The sequence below is a fragment of the Astyanax mexicanus genome, chromosome 1 (assembly GCF_023375975.1).
Source record: "Astyanax mexicanus isolate ESR-SI-001 chromosome 1, AstMex3_surface, whole genome shotgun sequence".
In the NCBI taxonomy this organism is placed as follows: domain Eukaryota; kingdom Metazoa; phylum Chordata; class Actinopteri; order Characiformes; family Acestrorhamphidae; genus Astyanax; species Astyanax mexicanus.
This window is the reverse complement of record NC_064408.1, coordinates 131,314,624-131,336,636: the sequence shown is the minus strand read 5'-3', so window position 1 is coordinate 131,336,636 and position 22,013 is coordinate 131,314,624. Positions and strand designations below refer to the sequence as shown.

At 43.0% G+C, this 22,013-nt stretch overlaps 1 protein-coding gene across 2 annotated transcripts in view; it reads left to right on the top strand.

Annotated features, from left to right (window-relative positions):
- cdk14 (cyclin-dependent kinase 14) overlaps positions 1 to 22,013 on the top strand; it is a 75,628-nt gene that overhangs the window by 38,807 nt on the left and 14,808 nt on the right. For both annotated transcript variants that reach the window (XM_049469101.1, XM_022686927.2), the window contains 6 exons: positions 2,393 to 2,487; positions 3,479 to 3,558; positions 4,535 to 4,629; positions 7,294 to 7,356; positions 17,450 to 17,573; positions 20,444 to 20,564. In XM_049469101.1, the coding sequence (XP_049325058.1) occupies positions 2,393 to 2,487; positions 3,479 to 3,558; positions 4,535 to 4,629; positions 7,294 to 7,356; positions 17,450 to 17,573; positions 20,444 to 20,564 (578 nt within the window). The remainder of the gene's footprint in view (positions 1 to 2,392; positions 2,488 to 3,478; positions 3,559 to 4,534; positions 4,630 to 7,293; positions 7,357 to 17,449; positions 17,574 to 20,443; positions 20,565 to 22,013) is intronic.

Here is a 22,013-nt window from a genome sequence, read left to right as displayed (position 1 = left end):
AAACTGGTCCTAATTGGTCCTCTGGTCCTCTCCGGGGTTCAAACTCTCTAAGACAACTCTAACTTGAAGTCTTAGAGGATTCTCAGGATTCTTCTTGTGAGCATTGGTTTCACTTATAGGTAGTTTGCCTATTGGTTTGGTTTAGTTAATTTTTTGTTTAAATGTGTTAGCTAACTAAGTTAAGAAAAGCTAAACTAAGTAAACAAATCTGTAATAAAAAAGACTTTCTTTAAAAATCAGATTAGTGCTGGATGTTAATCTACATAGATTTCTCCTGAAAACTGTTTATTTGGGTGAGTAAAACGCTTCTGTTTATTTACATTAAGCTTAGATTCCCAAAATTCCTCCAGCCCTAAGACTAGAGCATTAGCATTAGCGGCTAACCTCTCCAGCAGTGCTAGCTGGTGTTAGCAGCAGGCTACAGGCTGATAATACTCCCTTCTGAACAGGGAAATAGCGAGCTCGGTTAACGGATAATGCCAATGCTACACCAGCAGTGCTAGCCAGGGTTAGGAGCAGGCTACGGGCCTGATAATACTCCCCTCTGAACTAGGAAATAGCGGTTAGTGGCTAATGCTAATGCTACTCCAGTCTGGGTGCTGGAGAACTAAACTGAAACTCCTGTATAACTCTGTACTTCAGTGGAGTGTCTTTACTGCTCCTTAATACCTGACTGGTAGAATTCATACATAAGGAGCACCGGATTATAAGGAGCTCTGATGATTTCTGGCCTTTTGGCCTCAGGGAGGTTCTCCATTGGAATCAAGGTTTCTATTTGTGGTTCTTTGTTAAACTCGTAAAGAGGTTTGTTTATTATCAGTGCTTCATTCTAATGATCTTAGGAAGGTTTTTATAACCTTAGGAAGGTTTGACTGTTGAATTCTGCTTTCTTGCTTAAATTGCTTAAATTTTAGCAATGTCCTAAGGCAGTGGTTCTGGGTACTGTGTCTTACTGATACTCAGTAGTTGACCCACTAATGAGACTCAGTTCCTTGGGGCTTTGGACATTTTCTGTGGGGGGAAGATGCCTACATATCTAACTGAACTGAAGGCTGGTTGACATGGACTTAAACGTGGTTCTGGGTTCCGTACTGAGCACTTTGTGACTGTAGGGGTGGGTTGAACTCCTAAGAGAAACTCGCGTCACTCTCTGAGAGCTGGAATGTGAAGAACGCTGGCTATGCGGGTTCTGTTAGCATTCTGGACGTGAGCTCCTCCGGTTGGGTCGTGCTAGTGTTTATCCATTAATAGCTGAGTCGGGCTGTGTGGGCGAGTTCTGTCGAGCTGAGCTCTGTCTAAGAGCACCACCCCCACACTCCTCCCCCTTTCCTCCCTCGCTGTTTAACTCCACATTCTCTCACCCGATTAGAACATTGTGTTTTAGAACAAGGTTTAGGGGGTTAATTCTAAGGTCAAATATTTGTCTTAATAAATATCTACATAAAAAAATCTACATAAAATATATGAACCAAAGTACTGAGACACTTCACTAGAGGTTTTATTCAGAAGCAAGAAAACCATTAGTGAGGACATGACTTCCCAACACATCTCATCCAAGTACTGCACAGGGCTATGAACATTATAGAGCATTATAGAGCGCCCTCTACTTTTTCTGTAGCGTATTACAGGCTTTTAGAATAAGCATGTGGATCATATGAACATTATAGAGCACCCCTATGCTTCATGTAGTGTATTACAGTCTTTTAGTAGGAGCGTGATGTGGATCATATGAACAATATAGAGTGCAATAGAACGCCCCCTACACTTCCTGTAGTGTATTACAGTCTGTCAGAATAAGCATGTAGATCATATGAACATTACAGACAGTAATACACTACAGGAAGTGTAGGGGTGCTCTATAATGCTCTGTCAGATTGAGAGTGTGGATCATATGAACATTATAGAGCATTATAGAGCGCCCCTATGCTTCCTGTAGTGTATTACAGTCTAACAGAATGAGCGTGTGGATCATATGAACATTATAGAGCATTATAGAGCGCCCCCTATGCTTCCTGTAGTGTATTACAGTCTGTCAGAATGAGCAAGTGGATCATATAAACTTTATGGATAATTATAGAGCGCCCCCTACGCTTCCTGTAGTGTATTACAGTCTGTCAGAATGAACGTGTGGATCATATGAACATTATAGAGCGCCCCCTATGCTTCCTGTAGTGTATTACAGTCTGTCAGAATGAGCAAGTGGATCATATAAACTTTATGGATAATTATAGAGCGCCCCCTATGCATCCTGTAGTGTATTACTGTCTGTCAGAATGAACATGTGGATCATATGAACATTCTAGAGCAATATATGTTACTGTTACACTGCTGTGCTGGGATTGTATACTGTAAGGTAAAAATAGCTCACCTGAACATGTTTTCTGTTCTTTAGCCAACCAGCCCCAAGTTCGGAAAAGCAGATTCCTATGAGAAGCTGGAGAAACTGGGAGAGGGTTCATACGCCACCGTCTACAAAGGGAAAAGCAAGTAAGTGTGTGTGTTTATGTGTGTGTCTAGGAGTGTATGTGTGTGTAGGAGTGTGTTTGCATAAACACAGTACTGTGTGTTTACTAATTCTCACTAATCCCACTAATACTGTTAGTAATTTTACTATTGCTACGTCTGTTAGTACCGCTACTAACTCTAATAATTTTAGTGCTGCCAAATAAACATCTATACCAAAACCTTTAGTGCTGATAGTCCTTCTAGTGTTGCTAATAATTGCTATTAATCTTGGTAATTCTAGCACTGCGTACTGCTAATTATGTAAGTTGACTACTAACCCTAGTACTGTTAATATTGTTGGTACCACTACTAATTCTAGTAGTGTTAGTAACTCTGGTACTGCTACATATATTAGTACTGTTAGTGATAGCAGTACTGCTACTAGCTCTAGTACTATTAGTAAGTCTAGTACTGTTAAGTATTTCAGTACTGTGCCTACCTTTACTACTGTTAGTAATTTTAGGATTGTTATCTCATTTAATATCATGCATACATCTAGTACTGCAAGGACTGATAGTAGCGTTTGTGTTGTTAGTATTGCTAGTGGTCTAAAGTCTTGATAATGTATAAGCATGTTGTTTATAGTTATATAAAAAGTGCAGTATAATAATTGCAGCAGTATGAAAGGAGCTACGTTATAAGAGATTAATTTGGTTATTATTGTTCCTTTAGGTCTGTAGACCGTTACACTGAAATCAATCAACACTATTGATTAAACTTTCTATTGTAATAATGTTATTTACGTTAGTGTGTGTTCTGCATGCTGCCCCTGACTCATTAGATCAGTGAGGTTTGTGTGTGTGTATCTGTGTGTGTGTGTGTGTTTGTGTGTGTGTTAATGGTCGGTTCTTGTCTCGGGCCGCTGCACAGAAATTGCATTTCATTGACTTAAATAATCAGAGTGTCCCATTTCTACTTTATATCTGTTGCTCAGTTGTGTGTGTGTGTGTGTGTGTGTGTGTGTGTGTTTCAGGGTTAATGGTAAGCTGGTAGCTCTGAAAGTGATCCGGCTGCAGGAGGAGGAGGGAACCCCCTTCACCGCCATCAGAGAAGGTGAGATCCATAATCATTATTACATGTATATAAAATGTGAAACGTGGGAGATATTACATTCATTGAAACAAAATACAGCCATGTTGTAATGTAGTGAATGTTTATTTTTCTGAATGTAATGGTGATATATTAGAGTGATTACAGAATTAGAGTGAAAGAAGGATCTAGCTTAGCCCCTGTTGGATCCTTTATCCTGGATATAAGATGAGATTGAGAGGGTTGGGTTTGGAGGTTCTACAGGTTCTGTATGGATCCTGCAGCACATTTACCCACAGATGTTGCTATAGCTGGGCCTGTAGATCCTGTAGCTCTACACTCGTAGGTTGAAGCTGAAGCTGAGTCCCAGCTGCTCCATAAATGCTGGATTGGTGATAAATCTAGAGATCTGCAGGACGATGAAGTGCTGCAATCTGGTGGAGACTGTGTCCCTGGGAAACACTTGCTGTGTGTGTGGGTGAACATTATCCTGCTGAAAAATGCTGCTGTTATCAGGAGAGAAAGCAGCAACACATGTATCTGCAGGATGTTCTGCACAGATCCCTGAGATCACTGTTAGTGTTTCTCCTATCACTACTAGGAGTGACCGACTGTTGTATGAGATGCTCCTCAGATCATCAATCACACCAGCAGTTTACAGTGTGAACTCTTCAGTCCATCTGAAAGGCAGGATTGAACCAGCGCTCACCTCGAGTCTCCATACTAAAACCGGATCATTTATATATCTGCCCAAGACAGAACTGCATGTATAGAGATATATAGGTATATATAACCAGGATCATAAAGGCTTTGTTTTATGACAGACAAGGCATGATATGATTTTGCTGTGATAATGTGCCTCAAGGATAGTGATAATAACACACCATGGAGCCTGTGGTGATAACCACCTCCTCAGTGTTGGATGTGTGTGTTCCTGTGAGAGTGTTAACTGTGTGTTAATGAAGCTCCGCTTGTGTGTGTCTGTGTGTGTGTGTTACAGCATCTCTGTTAAAGGGTCTAAAACACTCTAACATTGTTCTGCTTCATGACATCATACACACCAAGGAGACCCTCACACTGGTCTTCGAGTATGTGGTGAGTAACTACAACACACATCACCACACACTCTTTCTCACACACTTAGTTATTTCAATACTGCTAGTACAGCTAGCAATGCTAGTAAAGAGTGTACTGCTAGTTATTGATAGGAATATTAGTACTTCTGCTACTGTACTGCCATTTCTCTACTGTTTTTAACTTTTATAGTACTGATAGAACCTCTAGTACCATTAGTATCATTCAAAACCATTAGTGCTGTTAGTTGTGCTAGAAAGTAGTCTGGAACTGTACCACTAGTAGCAGTATCACTACTGCTATATTGTCTTTACTGTAAACTACTTTTTATCGCAGGTACTGCTATAGTACTGCTATTACCTCTAAAACTGTGAGTTTCACTTATACTGGTATCAAAAACCAATAGTGCTGTTAGTACTGTTGATATTGTACCACTAGTACTTCTAGTGCTATCATTACTAGTGTTAACACTAATACTTCTGTTACTAATACTAATACATTAGTACTGCTACTACTGTTCACTGTATCACTACTGCTATATTGCCACTACTGTACCGCTATAGTACCACTAGAACTTTTATAGTACTGTTAGAACTGTCATTGTTCCACTAGAACTGTTATAGTAAAACTAGTACCTTTATAGTACTGCTAGAATTGTTATAGTACCACTAGAACTGTTATAGTTCTGCTAGAATGGCATTACTATTGCTAGAACTGTTATAGTACCACTGGATATGTTGGACCACCACTACTGTTATACTACTGCTAGAACCGTTATAATACTGCTAGAACTGTTATAGTACTGGTAGAACCATTGTGGTACCACTGGAACTACTATAGGACTGCTAGAACTGTTACAGCACTGCTAGTACTGTTATAGTACTACTAGAACTGTAATAGTACTGCTACAATAACTGTAATGTTGCTGAAAACTGTTGTAGGCTATAATCATTATAGAGCTCACTAGAACTTCTATAGTACTGCTAGACCTGTTATAGTACTACTAGAACTGTTATAGTGCTGCTAGTACTGTTATAGTACCACTAGAACGGTTATAGTACCACCAGAACTTCTATAGCACTGCTAGTACTGTCTTTAGTCCTTTGGACCGCTGTTTTTGTTGTTTAGTACAGAAGCCAGCAGGTCTTGCTGACAGTGGTCTCTTGAACTTACCGAATATTTTAGAAGATTAGAAGAAAATTTTGCGTTATTGTGTTTGGTAGTGGAGCGCAGGTGTGATGCCGTATTTTGTGCTTGGATAAACAGGATGTGTAAGGATTGCACTTCCTGTGGGTAAATCAGATGAAGTGGGAATGAGATGGGATGTCTGATTTATTCATGGAATCTAAAACGACGTGCGGCGGGTGTGAAATAAAGCATCAGAGCGTGGAGATTAGACGCTAACAGTGCGGCGGACGGCGAGACCGGGCATGCTCGGTTCAGATTGGACGCCTGGACCCACCACTGCGAGATCATCAGAGCGAGGGGTTTTTATGTGCTGGGTTGCCAGATATTCAGCATGCGTGGAGCGTGCAGCCGCCAGTGTGTTTATGCTAACAAACCCGAGCCTCACACCGAGGAAATCAATCCATCTCCCAGCGCTCGGCACTAATGAAGACGGACACGCGGCGGGAACACGAAGCCCGGAAACCCAGGGTGTGTGTGTGTGTGTGTGTGTGTGATGGACGGGGGTGTGTAGGGGCATGTTGGATGGCTGGCTGCATTATTCATGAAAGGGAACACATCTATCTGCGTATGCTGTGCAGCGTACAGAGTGCGGAGTGCGTAAATACCGAACAGCAGCAGCAGCAGCAGCAGCCCCCCCGGCCACTGAATAACAGAGTGCGACGAGGGTGTGGGTCATTTTTCTCCTGTTTACACTGTTTACACACAGGGTCAGACAGCACACACACATTCCTGCAGTGTGTGTGCAGAGAGGGAGAGCCATACATTAGTATTGTAGTGAAGGTGCGACCTGTTCAGATCAAGTCCAGGACGCACTGAGATGCACTAAGACCAGTCCAGGACATCATGAGACAATGAAATCGAGTTCAAGATGGTGAGACCCTGAGACTAAGTCTAGGATTATAAGACACTAAGATCGAGTCCAGGATCATACGACAAAAGATTGATTCCAGCATCATGGAGACTAAAACAAGTCCAGAATCATGAGACACAGAGAATGAGTCCAGGATCATGAGACAATGAAATCAAGTCTAGGATCATGAGACCCTGAGATTGAATCTAAAATCCTTAGAAACTAAGATTGAGTCCAGGATCATGAGACACTGAGATTAAGTCTAGGATCATGAGAAACTAAGATTTAGCCAGGATCAAGACTTTCTGGGGCAGCAATAGGTTTTGTTCCTGTTTGGGAAACTGACCCTACAATTTTAGGACTAGGACACAGTTACACCAAGTACAGGAGTGGGACAAACCATGAATGTTGAGTCTGAGTCCTTGATCAGCACAGAACTAAGGCAGGACCAGGATCTGGACACTAATAAATACAATGTTTAGCATTATGCTAATTGGTTGTGTAAATCACTTGTTAGCTCTGTTAGCCTTGTAAATCCATTTAAAACTATTGAAACTACTGCACACATTAAACATGTTCCAGATGATAGAATACAGAAGCAAGGGACACATTTTAATTGTGTTAAACATATTTCTCTCTCTCTTTAGCACACAGATCTGTGCCAGTATATGGATAAGCATCCTGGTGGTCTCCATCCTGACAACGTCAGAGTAAGTAGCTCAACCTTCTGCTCTCTCTCCCTTTCTTGTGTCATATGTTATCTGGTCCTCAGGATACAGAAGGATGTGCATTTAGGATTCAGATGTGAGCCTGATTCAAGTGGAGAGGACAATCTAATTTCTAACCAAAATCAGCTGCCTAGACCATGATATTTCACTACTCTTACATCATCTCTTCATTATGGTTAGAACTGTTTGTGAATTAAGTTTCATATACGTTTATGTAATGAGATAACACATGAGACGGCGGGATGTCCTGCACATATCACTTTACAGTAACACTTTGCAGTGAAGAAAGTAGTAACTTAATCTTATAGCCTATAACACTGTGGCCCGGCAGTCAACTATTATACAAGATATAACTAATTACCTAAGGGAAGGTATGTTACATTTAATTTGGTGAACGCTTTTAAAAATCTAAAAGTCCAAGGAGAAACATTTTGTCAGGGCCTAAAGGAGGTCAAAAGGGGTTATGTCGGGATAGAGGAAAAAGTAGGAGGGAAACAGGGAATATTGTGGGTTAGGATTAGGGCTGGTGGAGGACATGAGCCAACAAGAAAATTATGTTATGTTATATTTTTATTGTGTAATATTTACTGAAAATTCAAGGTAAACTCTACACAAACAAAGTCTATGCATTAAATCGATTCGGTAGTTTGATTCATTTTTAGTTTCTATTTGGGTTAACAGGATGTTACCAAAGTCTCATTGTCTCCAATCAAAGAAGTAATATACTAGGTGGGTGGTTTTTAATCAAATCTTGGCAGTTGGGAAGTACTGTATATTTTTATACTTGACGTAACATTGAAATATTCAGCTCTTTGCTGTGCATATCGTAGTGTGGCTGCGAAAGTGTTACCACTGTAGTCTCTGCGAGTCCTTCCCCAAAGCCTGCCTGTTTCCTTCCTTCATTAAGTGTGACTCGCTGTGGACTATCTCTTCATGAGGAGATAATAACTCTGCAGATTAGAGAGTGAAAGGAGGAAATCACGGAGAGAGAGAGGAGAGGAAATGAGAGAGGGAGATGATGGAGTGAATGAGGCCAGGTGGCAGAAGGTGTGGTGATAGAGGAGGGTGGAGAACCCTGGCAGTGCTGCTTATGTAATTCATCTCCTCTTTCGGCTCTGTGGATTTACATAAATAAAGTATTTATCCCCTTCACGTCTCATTGAAATTCAGATGAATAATTAAACATTTATAAACGGCAGACAATGGCAGACAGCGCCAGGCAGCGCCAGAGAGCGCCGGCGGCTCACCTGAGACGGAGAATCGCTCTCGGTCTCTGGCGCTGCGACGGCAGGGGTTTGCTGAAGCAGATGCTGCAGTCATTTGGGTGTAATGTGGTCGGACTGCATCACTGAAGGAAGTTTGAAAGAGTTGGGAATGAACTCTGTCTACATACTGAAGAATTTTTAACACTTCAGAATCTTTGTGGGGGTTGCCTTGTTTCTTGTTGTCTTTTTGTGTATCCCAGTTTAGCAAGCTGAGGTCAGATTGCAGGGTCAGTCCCCTGAGGTCAGGAGCAGAGAGGGGAATCTTATTGGTCCTGGATATCAAACCTATAACCCTGTGATCAATAACCCAGTGAGCCTAGAAACGCACTCATGACCCCAGCCTGAACTGAAGTTGACCCATGCTTCTAATCTGGAGCCAGACGCCTGATCCTTACGTCGCCTGCTCTTTAGAAATCTACTTTCTGCTTCTGGGACTGAAACTCTGTCTTTCTGTGGGACAGCAGGAGATTGTCCACTATATTAACACATACGGCATTTAGCGGTCGTTCTGATCCAATGAAACTCACTTCACTTGTTCACTAAAAAGTATATACTTAGCTAGTTAGCTTAGCTAGAATGAAAAAGAGGGGCTCCAGGTGGTACAGTGGACAAAGCGCTGCCACTATGATCTGGAGGTCACCGGTTCGAATCCTATTCAAGTAGTCCCGAGAGAGCACAATTGGCTTTGCTCTCTCTGGGTGGGTACAGTAGAAGGCACTCTTTCCCCTGCAAAAGGCATCTGTGAGCTAATGTATAAGAACCGAGTTGCTGTGCTTTCCCCTCGAGCGTGCTGTTTTGCTACTATTTGATACTATTTGTAGTATCTTAAAAAGAGTCGGAGTTAGGTGGCTGATCTTCGAGACTGAAGATGTGACAAGATAAGCAGCTGATTCTGAGTCAGTTGCAGGGTCCTGACAACTCGCAAAGGAAAACCAGTACTGTATAGTACTGATAGTACTGTATTTCCAGGGATGAACGGTAGATCAGCCTTGCTGGGGTTGAGTTTTAGATGATGGGCAGCTATCCACGATAAGACACAAATGAGACATGCTGAGATATGGGTTGAAACTTATGTCAGAACGAGGAAAAGAAAGGATGAGTTGAGTGTCGTCAGCGTCACAGTGGCAGGCAAACCCATGAGAGGATATTTCTTCTCCCAGACATTTAGAAAAGACTGTAGAGCAGAAGAGGACCAAGTACTGAGCCCTGTGGGACAATGGTGATGATGTACTGTTGGGTCTTGTGGTTGATTGAGTCGAAGGCTGCAGAGAGGTCCAGGAGAATGTAAATATCTGTGGAAGTGTCGGTGTCACATCAGAATCAATCATCAAATGCAGATCCATACCGAGAGCTCTTCTGGCTTAAAGTATGGCTTTGGCTCGACCAATCATACTTCAAGACTCATGAAAGACCACCAACTTAATTGAGTCACTCACTCCCCTCAAACGACTAAAGTGCCATCTTTTTGCAGAGTTCCTAAATCAGCACTTTTCTTCTAGACATCTTCTAGGTATCTATACTGACTCATGTAGATTTTGATTTTAGCCTCTACAAACTAGCTACTGATACTTTAAAAGTGAACAGTGAAGCACTTTTGTAACTCGCTCTAATTAGGGATGCTAAAATGCTTTAAAAGTAAAGGTAAATGTGTGTTTAGTGGTTTGGGCTTAGCGCAGAAGTGTGCGGTTTGGGACGTAAATGGAATATTATTAGAAATGATCAGTTCCACTTTTATTGGTATGAAATCTCTGCTAATGTAACTATGGTTTATGTGGCAGAGTGGGCAGTAGGGTAGCTGGGCAGCTGTATAGATTCTGGGCATTCAGCCACAGTAGCACCACCCCACCCCCTGCCGTCTGCCCTTTGCTTGGCACTAACGAGGAGAAGTGCTCCTGACGAGCCTTAACAAACTTCTCCTTCTCAATTACCAAACTTTTCTTACTGTCTAACGAGGGCACCGAGTGAGAGTCATGAGGTCAGGAGGTCAGGGGTCTGGAGGGTCAACTGAAATGTGTATTATTGTAGGACACAGTGGGGGGCCTGTAGCACTCTTCTCCTGTCTCCACAGTGCCCCCTGCAGGCTCTTTAGTTCATGAGTTATTATTATTAGGCTACAAGCTTCTGTAATATTTTAGCTTTGCTAGCCTCATAGCTCTAGTGCTAATACTTGCTTGTCATTGCTTGCCAGCTATGTTAGCTTTGGTGCATCTGTGCTAAATGGTTGGATGTAAGCTTCTATTATTTTTTTACCTACATTAGCTGGATATGCCTATTACTAACTGCTGACAAATAGGTTTTCCACTTGTTAGCTACATTAGTCTCATAGCCCCAGTGCTAATTGGGGGCGTATAAGCTTGTATTTCTTGTAAGATACATTAACTCCATTGCTGAGCTGCTAATGGTGGGATATAAGTGTTTTTATTTGTTAGCTACATTACCCCATAGCTCCAGTACTAATTGGTGGGGTATATACTTTTTTACTTGTTGGCTACATCAGTCCATAGCCCCTGTGATAATTAGTGGGTATATGCTTTCTTTACTGGTGTTAAGCATATTTGTTATTAGGGCAAAGCCATGTTTACCAGCATCCAATAAGACATGTATGACGTGATGACGTCAGTGCCCATGTATACGCCCATGCGTACCACCCTTATGCTGTGTGTTTTTTCGAATAAACGGCTGAGTCAGTTGAGGTTGTGCCAGCCAACAGAGAAGATGGTTGTCGTGTGTTTCTCTTAGCCAATCGAGTCGCTAAAGCTGTTTACTGTGTGCCCTAAGAAAAACGCGAGTGCTGCTGAACAGGGACGATGAGTATCTCCACAGGTTATGGGCCCAGTCACTTAGGCCACAGGTGGAGCAGACTTTTATTCGACGGTGAAGAGAAAAATTATGAACTTTGGGAAGCAAGGTTCCTCGCTCACATGGAACTCCGTAGTCTCAGGGAGACCATCACGGAGACGCCTGATATCGATGCGGGGGATGAAGGAGCTCTCGCCGAAGATGAGGCAAAGAATGGTGAGGCGTATGCGGAACTTGTGCAAGTGTTGGACAACAAAAGTTTATCGTTGGTAATGAGAGAAGCGGAACGAGACGGAAGAAAGGCATTGGCGATTCTGCGAAAGCATTACGTTGGCAAGGACAAGCCACGAGTCGTGAGTCTATACTGTGAACTGTCCTCACTCTGCAAAGCTAGCCATGAGACAGTTACCGACTACATAATTCGAGCAGAGACTATTTTCACGTCATTAAGGAGAGCAGACGAACAAATTAGTGATGGACTTATGATTGCAATGGTAGTGAAAGGGCTACCCGAGTCCTACAAACCGTTCGTTGTGCACGTTACACAGACAAATGAAGTCGTGATGTTTGGTGAGTTTAAAAGTAAACTGCGCAGCTATGAAAGTACAGAGAAATATGGGAGAGGAGACGTGACTGAGGACAACGTGATGAGAACAAGCGGGGCGACGAAAGCACGTGGGAGAGGCCGGGGGAAGAGAGTGGACTTGGCTGACATGGAGTGTTACGCGTGCGGGAAAAGAGGGCACATGGCCCGGGCATGCCCCAACGACGTGCAGCAGAGGAGAGATGATCGAACATGGGACACACCACAGCGAGGAAAAGGGCGCGGTCGTGGACGCGGCCGAGGTCGTGACCAAATCAAGAAAGCTGATGAACAGAAAGATACGCAGTCGTCATTTTTCTTTAAGATGAGTGACTGTCACTTGCAAGAAGAAAATAAGAAAGGGCTCATGGTTGACTGCGGCGCCACATCGCATATGATCAATGATGCCACCAAGTTCAAAACGGTGGACAAGAACTTCAGACCCGAGGATCATATGATCGAGCTGGCCGACGGAACCAAGGTGAGCGGAATGGCGAAGATGAGGGGAGACGCCGAGGTCTACTTGCTGGACAGCGAGGGACGACGAGTGAAAACGAAACTCAAGCAGGCGCTCTACATTCCATCGTTCCCACAGAACATTTTTTCTGTCAAGGCAGCAACAGGCAACGGTGCAGAGGTCCATTTCAAAGACGGTGATGACTGGCTAGTCAACAGGGACGGTACAAAATTCAAAATGGATGTGTACGGTAGGCTGTATTACCTTAGCACAGTTGAGAGTGTTGAGAGTGATGAAGTGTATGGTTGTCATGATATACAAACATGGCACAGAATACTAGGCCATTGTAACTTTGATGACATTGTAAAGCTGGAGAATGTTGTTGAAGGGATGTCTATTAAGGGCAAAAATGATAAGTCAAAACAAAACTGTGAAATATGCACACAGGGCAAATTCACACAAAGCAGAAACAGACAGGCAGATGCAAAAGCTACATGCATACTTGAGCTAGTGCACACAGACTTATGCGGCCCCATAGAACCAGCAGATAAAAATGGGTACAAGTATGCAATAGCATTTACTGATGATTACAGCGGGATGATTTTTCCATATTTTCTAAAGGCAAAAAGCTATGCAGCGCAAGCTACAGAGAAATTCATAGCAGACGTAGCTCCCTATGGGAAAATTAAGTGTATAAGGTCTGACAACGGAACAGAATTTACCGGACAGGAGTTCCAGTCCTTACTTAGGAGTAATGGGATAAGGCACGAGACAAGTGCACCCTACTCACCTCATCAGAATGGAACTGCCGAAAGGGGATGGAGAACATTATTTGAGATGGCACGATGCATGCTGTTGGAGAGTAACCTCCCAAAGCAGTTGTGGACATATGCAGTGCAAACTGCAGCTCAGATTCGAAACAGGTGTTACAGTAAGCGTCTAGAGCAGACACCTTACCGTGTTTTCACAGGGAAAACACCCAACCTGTCTAACATGAAGGTATTCGGATCTGAATGTTACACATATAAGCAGGACAAAAAGAAGCTGGATGCTAGGTGTGACAAAGGGATCTTTGTCGGCTATGATAAGTATAGCCCAGCTTACAACATCTACTACCCGGAGACAGGAAAAGTCCTAAAACATAGGCTTGTGAAAACAATCACTAAAGGCAGCGCAGAGAGCCAGACACAGACCAGTTATGATATGGAGGATGACTTAGAGAGCTATGGAGATGATACACCAAAGGTAGTGAGCCAGGGTCAGGAACAGTCTGAAGGGACTAGAGAGCCTTGTACGGAGACGACTGAAGTAGGTCCAACCCAGGCAGATGGTACAGAGAAAGAGCAGGTAGAAAGGAGGTATCCTGTGAGGGAGAGAAAGGCCCCAGAATACCTGAAAGATTACCAGTGCAAAGCTGACTGTGATGATGAAACAGAAAATGTAGATTATTTCTACAGAGTGACCTATGGTGTTCCTAAAACGTTTAGTGAGGCAATGAGTTCAGAAAAATCTAAATTATGGGGTGATGCGATGAAAGAAGAGATGCAGTCTTTAACTGAGAATGAAACTTTCACTCTGACACCACTGCCACAGGGTAAACAAGCAGTGGGAGGTCGCTGGGTATATGCAATGAAAGAAAGCCCAAATGGATCTGAGACTTGTAAAGCCAGATATGTAGCAAAGGGGTACGGTCAGGTAGAAGGGATTGACTATAAAGAGACATTTTCACCCACTGCCAACATGACCTCTGTCCGAGCATTGATGCAGGTAGCTGTGCAGGAGGATCTTATCCTTCACCAAATGGATGTAAAGACTGCTTACTTACATGCTCCCATGGACTGTGAGGTATACATGGAGCAACCGGAAGGTTTTGAGGTTATGTCAAAAACAGGTGAACATCTTGTGTGTAAACTCAACAAGTCATTGTATGGGTTAAAACAGTCCGGTCGCAACTGGAATATGTTACTGCATGATCACCTTACAGGGAATGGTTTTGTGCAAAATGATGCTGACCACTGTGTCTACACCAGAGAATCTGGGAATGAGAAAGTCATACTGTTAGTGTGGGTTGATGATTTAATCATAGCAGCTAGTGAAAACACCATACTGAGAGATGTGAAAGAAATACTGAAGAAAAGGTTTAAGATGAAGGATATGGGTCCACTTAAACACTTTCTAGGTATTGATTTTAACTACAGTGATGGAGAAATCAAAATGACACAAAAGAGACACATTGAGAAAATGTTAGCCAGATTTGGAATGCCTGAATGCAAACCGAGATCTACCCCATCTGAGCAAAAATTACATTTTGGCAATGATGGAGATGTAATTGATCCAACAGGGTACAGAGAAATAGTGGGTAGCTTGATATACATCATGACATGCACTAGACCCGACTTGAGTTGGATAGTTAGTAAGCTATCACAACACTTGGCAGAACCAAACCAACAGCATTGGACTGCTGCAAAACACTTACTGAGGTACTTAAAAGGTACTCTGGATCAGAAATTAAACTACCGAAAATGTGAGAAAAGCTTACAGCTTGAGGGGTATAGTGATGCTGATTGGGCAGCTGACAAAAATGACAGGAGAAGCACCACTGGATATTGTTTCAGCTTAACTGAGACTGGTGCAGTAATATCATGGAAGAGCAGGAAGCAGCCAACAGTGGCGCTATCTAGCTGTGAAGCAGAATACATGGCTCTAGCAGCCGCTACTCAGGAGAGCATGTATCTTGTTCAGCTACTAAAAGGGATGGATGGTAGTAACCAGCATTTACCAGTCAATATCTATGAGGACAACCAGGGGGCGATAGCGTTATCCAAGAACCCAGTATGTAGACAGAGAAGCAAGCATGTGGATATAAAATATCACTTTGTACGGTCTGCACACACAGAGGGGAAGATTAATGTTGTTTACTGTCCTACTGCAGACATGGTAGCTGATGTACTTACCAAACCAGTGTCAAAAGTCAAATTTGAGAAGTTCATGGGTTATTTGTTTGGAGAGTAATGAAAACTGCCAGTATGTCAAATGTTTTTGTTTTATGAGTTTTACTGTAACTGAGTACAGTACAAAATGGGTTATGTATTTTTTTTTTGGTTTCGTTTTCACTATACAGTTGAGAGAGAGCTGCAAACATGTCTTTGAGTGGGAGTGTTAAGCATATTTGTTATTAGGGCAAAGCCATGTTTACCAGCATCCAATAAGACATGTATGACGTGATGACGTCAGTGCCCATGTATACGCCCATGCGTACCACCCTTATGCTGTGTGTTTTTTCGAATAAACGGCTGAGTCAGTTGAGGTTGTGCCAGCCAACAGAGAAGATGGTTGTCGTGTGTTTCTCTTAGCCAATCGAGTCGCTAAAGCTGTTTACTGTGTGCCCTAAGAAAAACGCGAGTGCTGCTGAACAGGGACGATGAGTATCCCCACAACTGGTTAGCTACATTAGCCTCATAGCTCCAGTTCTAATTGGTGGGTATAAGCTTTTATTACGTGTTAGCTACTTTAGTCTCATAGCTGCAGTGCTAATCAGTGGGATATAGACTTAGTTAATTTGTTAGCTACTTTAGCTTCATACCTCCAGAGCTAATTGGTGGGGTATAAACTTCTATTTTCAGCTTTTTCATTTTCAGGTTTGGTGTCAATTTTTTTTTGTGGTGAACTATCACTTTAATTGCTACTAGAAGGTTTACAGCCTGTATGTGTGTGTGTGTGTGTTAGCTGTAGTTACAGCTCATGACCGGACCGTCCTCACACACCCCAGGCTGGATTAGAGCAGGTGGTCTCCTCTGAAATAATGATACGCCTCATTAACACGCTCACACACACACACACACACTGTAGAGAGCCATTAGGGAGTTCACACACTGCATTATTCTGTGTGTGTGTGTGTGTGTGTGTGTGAGACAGAGTGTCAGAGAGTGAGACCTCACTCCATTAGTTGCTCATTTATAGGTAATTAATTATTAATATTAATAAATTAATATTTAAATCAGATCATGTGACAGAAGCACTCCTATTGTTAACTTCTTTTGTTCTAAACCTTCTGCTTTTATCCTACTGAGCTGTGTGTGTGTGTGTGTGCACACATTCACTCACACACACTCTTCTGATCTGCTGGCAGTTTGTCACATGGCCTCATTCTGCTGATGAATGAAGCTGCTACACACACACACACATCCTGAAAGAGGAAGTAAAGAGGAGGCAGAGATGTTTCAGTTCCGATAAAATAAAATTTCTCAGTCCAAATACTGTCTCCTTTATACTAGGGGGTTGCTACGGTGTTATGGTGTAGGTGTTGGTTGTTAAAGGGTTATTGAGTGGTTGCTATGGTGAAGCCATGGTATAGATTTTAAATAACAAAAATGTGAAGTGGTTGCTTACGATGGTTTAACAAAATCCATGATATTTCCTAAAGCATAAGTCACAACACTAAGCCATGGTTCCTGTTATTGTGCCAAAATGTGAAGCTTTTTAGCTCAAAAAATGTGACCTGTCAAGAAGTATTTTTCATAGAAATGTATAGTTTTTATAAAGGTGTTGCTGGGTGGTTGCCAATGTGTTGATATGGTTTAGGTTTAGGATGATACGGTGTTACTGCAGATGTGTAGCTTAAAAAAATAGAATAATATTGAAAAGTGAATTTATTTCAGTAATTGAGTTGAAAATGTGAAACTCATATATTATATAGATGTATTACACACAGAGTGATCTATTTAAAGCTTTTATTTCTTTTATTGTTGATGATTATGGATTACAGCCAATGTAAACCCCAAAAATCAGAAAATTGTGTGCCAAGTCCTGCTGAAAAATGAAATCTGCATCTCCATAAAAGTTGTCAGCAGAGAGAAGCATGAAGTGCTGTAAGATCTTTGAGGAAAACACTGCCTGACTTTAGACTTGTGTGTAAAGGAGATGTATGGGATCGGATTCTAATAAAAAGTGTGTGTGTGTGTGTGTGTGCAGCTGTTCCTGTTCCAGTTGCTGCGGGGTCTGTCCTATATCCATCAGCGTTACATCCTGCACCGGGACCTCAAACCCCAGAACCTCCTGATCAGCGACAGCGGAGAACTCAAACTCGCCGACTTCGGTAAACACACATCTATATGTGCTCTGTGTATCTCTTGATCCTAGTCTACAAACTAGCTTTGGATGTAACATCAAAGCACTGTTGTAAGTCGCTCTGGATAAGGGCGTCTGCTAAATACCTTAAATGTAAATGTAATATAAGTTGTAATGTAGTGAATGTTTATCTGTGTGAATGTAATGGTGATATATTACAGAGATTACAGTATTAGAGTGAAATGAGGCTCTAGTTTAGACCCTGTTGGTTTCTTTATGCTGGATATAAGATGAGATTGAGAGGGTTTGGAGGTTCTACAGGTTCCATATGAATCCTGCAGCACAATTACCCACAGATGTTGCTACAGCTGGATCTGTAGATCCTGCTTTACCTTCTATATCACTGAGCTGTTAGAAATGTTCCTCCTATCACCAATAATGGTGACTGACTGTCACTGTATGAGATGCTCCACAGATCATCAAAAACACCTGCAGTTTACACTGTGAACTCTTCAGTCCACCTCACAGCCTCCAAACTCAAACCTGACTGGATTCATCACTAAAGATAATATTGTACCAGTCCGTATCAGTCCAGGTTTCCCGTTTCTCATACAAAATCTGTCAACTGGGTAAAATATGAGTCCTTGAGTACATCGCAGAGGCAGGTCTAGCAGTCACCAATATCTCAACAAGAGGTGCACTACACAAAAGTAGCCTTTTGAGAGTAGCTTATTTTTGTAAGCACTTTTAGCACCTTTTTTGTTAAGACCCATGGTCTAATCGGAACGCACCTGTAAATATTAGATATGTAAGTATGTAGAAGTCAATAAGTATAGAAACATACTGTATGTATATAATACATGGTTTATATAATTATGTATGTTTGTATGACATTACCTTTCTGTGCAAGTTCTACTTTGTGTTGCTGCTATTTGTATGTAGTGTATGTTTGTGGTGGTGCTCACACTTACACACACACTTTCACACAAACACACTCACACACACTCTGAAACACATGGCCTGGAGGGTCTGGAACTGGTCCAGGGTCGTTGCTTGTCTCCTCTGTGTGCCCAGTTCTGCTAATTAGCACCAACCTCTAAAGAGAGAGAAAAAAAGAGGAAGAGAGAGAGAATAATGCGTTAAGTAAAGTAAAAAATAAAGATAAATAAACAGAACTGAGGGAGAATAAGATAAGTAAGAAAGAGTGAGATAAAGGGAGGGAGCGGCATGACAGACTGACGGACAGATTGCGCGTTAGGTACCTGCGGGGACATTGTTCTGCTGAGTGAGGACGACAGGGAACCGGGCCAGAACCACAAACACTCCCTGCCAAACCCAGTGTGCTCAGTGTCTGGACAGCATATGGTCAGTCTCTGCACCCAGTCAGGTCAAACACACCTGCTGAGCAACACACGCCCTCCCTCAGGCTGTGCTTAACTCCGACACACTACTATCCTCCACTCCGACACACTTCTATCCTCCACTCCGACACACTGAAATCCTCCACTCTGACACACTGCTATCCTCCACTTAGACACACTGCTATCCTCCACTCCGACACACTGCTATCCTCCACTACTACACACTGCTATACTCCACTTAGACACACTGCTATCCTCCACTCCGACACACTGCTATCCTCCACTCCGACACACTGCTATCCTCCACTCTGACACACTTCTATCCTCCACTCCGACACACTGCTATCCTCCACTTAGACACACTGCTATCCTCCACTCCGACACACTGCCATCCTCCACTCTGACACACTGCTATCCTCCACTCTGACACACTGCTATCCTCCCACTCCGACACACTGCTATCCTCCACTCTGACACACTTCTATCCTCCACTCCGACACACTGCTATCCTCCACTTAGACACACTGCTATCCTCCACTCCGACACTGCTATCCTCCACTCTGACACACTGCTATCCTCCACTCTGACACACTGCTATCCTCCACTCCGTCACACTGCCATCCTCCACTCCGACACACTGCTATCCTCCACTCTGTCACACTGCCATCCTCCACTTCGACACACTGCTATCTTCCACTCTGAAACACTGCTATCCTCCACTCCACTGCTTTTGGGGTGTAAGATAGCAATGAGCATCATGACCTTGCACAGTATGTAATATAGCTCTCTTATAGTTACATTTTCATATACTATACTAACACCACTAATTGCATGGTAACAGGGAACTAAACGATACAGGAAAAGTGTGTGTGTGTGTGTGTGTGTGATGTATAATTTAGATGACCTGACCTTCACACTGCAGTAGGTGGGCGGTCCGTTTGCTTTGAGTGGGGCGGTTCTGACGGGTCGGGGCTTTTAAGTGGTTCTTTGGTGTCTTTAAACCTAGACCTTACCCTGACTCCTACTGACCCAGCATCACCACGGCAACCGCATCAGGACAACAGCGTCCCAGAGAATCCCCACCAGCAGCACTGACCTTTATCACCCCCACACAGCTATCCCCTCTCCTCCTTTATCTTCATCATCATATTTATCATCATCTTCATCATCCTTCTCTTCTTCTCTTCTCTTTTATTTTCTTCCTCTCTCTTTCTTTCCCTCTCTCAGTGCTCCTGCTGTGATAATCACCCCTCTCTCGCACTCTTTTGTTCAGAGCCGGGTTGTTGGGTGTAAATTAGCGTGAGGAGCAGGGGGCGGGGCTTCAGATATTTCTGTTCCTCAGACTGTGTTAAACACTGTTATCACGCCGCTCGCTGTGCAGGAAGTCAGCTGTGTTTAAGAGCAGCGGGTTAATTACACGCCTCCGCACACCGGGGGGCAGCGCTGAGCATCAGCAGTCACCAGTGTCAGCATAAGGTGAAAGTTTTAATACAGTGCGCGTGTGTGTGCGTGTGTGTGTGTGTGTATCTCTGTGCAGGTCTGGCCCGTGCTAAGTCTGTGCCCAGTCACACGTATTCTAATGAGGTGGTCACGCTGTGGTACCGGCCGCCGGACGTCCTGCTGGGTTCTACAGACTACTCCACCTGTCTGGACATGTGGTGAGTTCTGACCCCGCCCTTCCACTTGGGGCTATTAGCATAATAAATGATCAATTAAAACTTGATACGATTGATTCCTGAAACAAAACACACAACTTGCATAGGTGTTGCTGTGGCATAGTTGTTGGCTACTAAGGTGTTGAATTGTGGCTGCTAAAGTGTTGTTATACTGTAGCTGATGGTTGCTTATATGCTACTATATTGTGGCTGCATGTTTCTAAGGTTTTGCTATGCTATAGATTTTGTTTGCTATGTGGATACTAAGGTATTCTTATATTGTATATGTTTGTTGCGAGATTATTGCTGGATGGCTGCTAAGATGTTGCTGTGGTATATATTTTGGTTGCTAAGGTGTTGCTGGGTAGTAGCTAAGGGGTTGCTATACTGTAGCCGTTGGCTGCTAAGGTGTTGTCAAGGTGTTACTGTGTAGACTGTATCTGTTGGCTGCTAAGGTGTTGCTGGGTGGTTGCTCAGGTGTTGCTATACTGTAGCTGTTGGCTGCTAAGATGTTGCTTGGTAGTATCTAAGGTGTTGCTATACTGTAGCTGTTGGCTGCTAAGGTATTGCTGGGTGGTTGCTCAGGTGTTGCTATACTGTAACTTGGTATGCTCTGCCCCACTTTATTATAGGTATTTTTTATACCTCGGATGTTGGATATCTGAGCGGGGACTGACGTTACGTTGGAGTTCCCTGTGTTCCAGCTTAACATTTAGATATCCGCTATTATTGTTAGCATTGTTCCAGGTTAGCATTGTTTGTGATACCAGTTGATAACACATTTTGGTGTTCTTGTATAGTGAACTCAGAGTTGCAGAAATTCGGAACGCAGTATTATTACGAGATGTTTTGCAGATCCTGCTGCTGATTTAGCAACACAGCAAATGGAAAAAGAAACCAGAACCAGTGTAACAGGTCTGTAACGGGTCTGCACCGGTTCGTAACGGTACGATAAGGCTTTGCAGTGGAAAAGAGGACCAAAAGGACGTGATCACCAGACTAAGATTCCTCTGAAATGCTGCCAGATACTTAATAAAAGAGTCCCAACAAAACAGCAATACGAACACAGAATAACCCCACAGTAACCCCCGAGAGCAGATACTGCCTTTACTGCCCTTCTCTGACTGATAACTGGCTGATACACAGAGAAGCAGATGTGGTGTGTGTGTGTGTGTGTGCAGTGGAGTGTAAAGTAAATGTGTCAGGAAACAATAGCTGTCAGAGAGATGAAACCAGACAGCAGTTAAAACACTCGCACACACACACACACACACACACACACACACACACACACACACACTCACACGTTTCAGCCCATTTCACACTGCCCCCCCACCCAGACATCTACCTAAACTGTCTCTCTCTTCCTCACTACAAACACACTAGGTCAGACAGACTGAAGCAAACTGAGACATCAGAAAGTTTGAGTCTCTCTAGCTCTCATATATACAA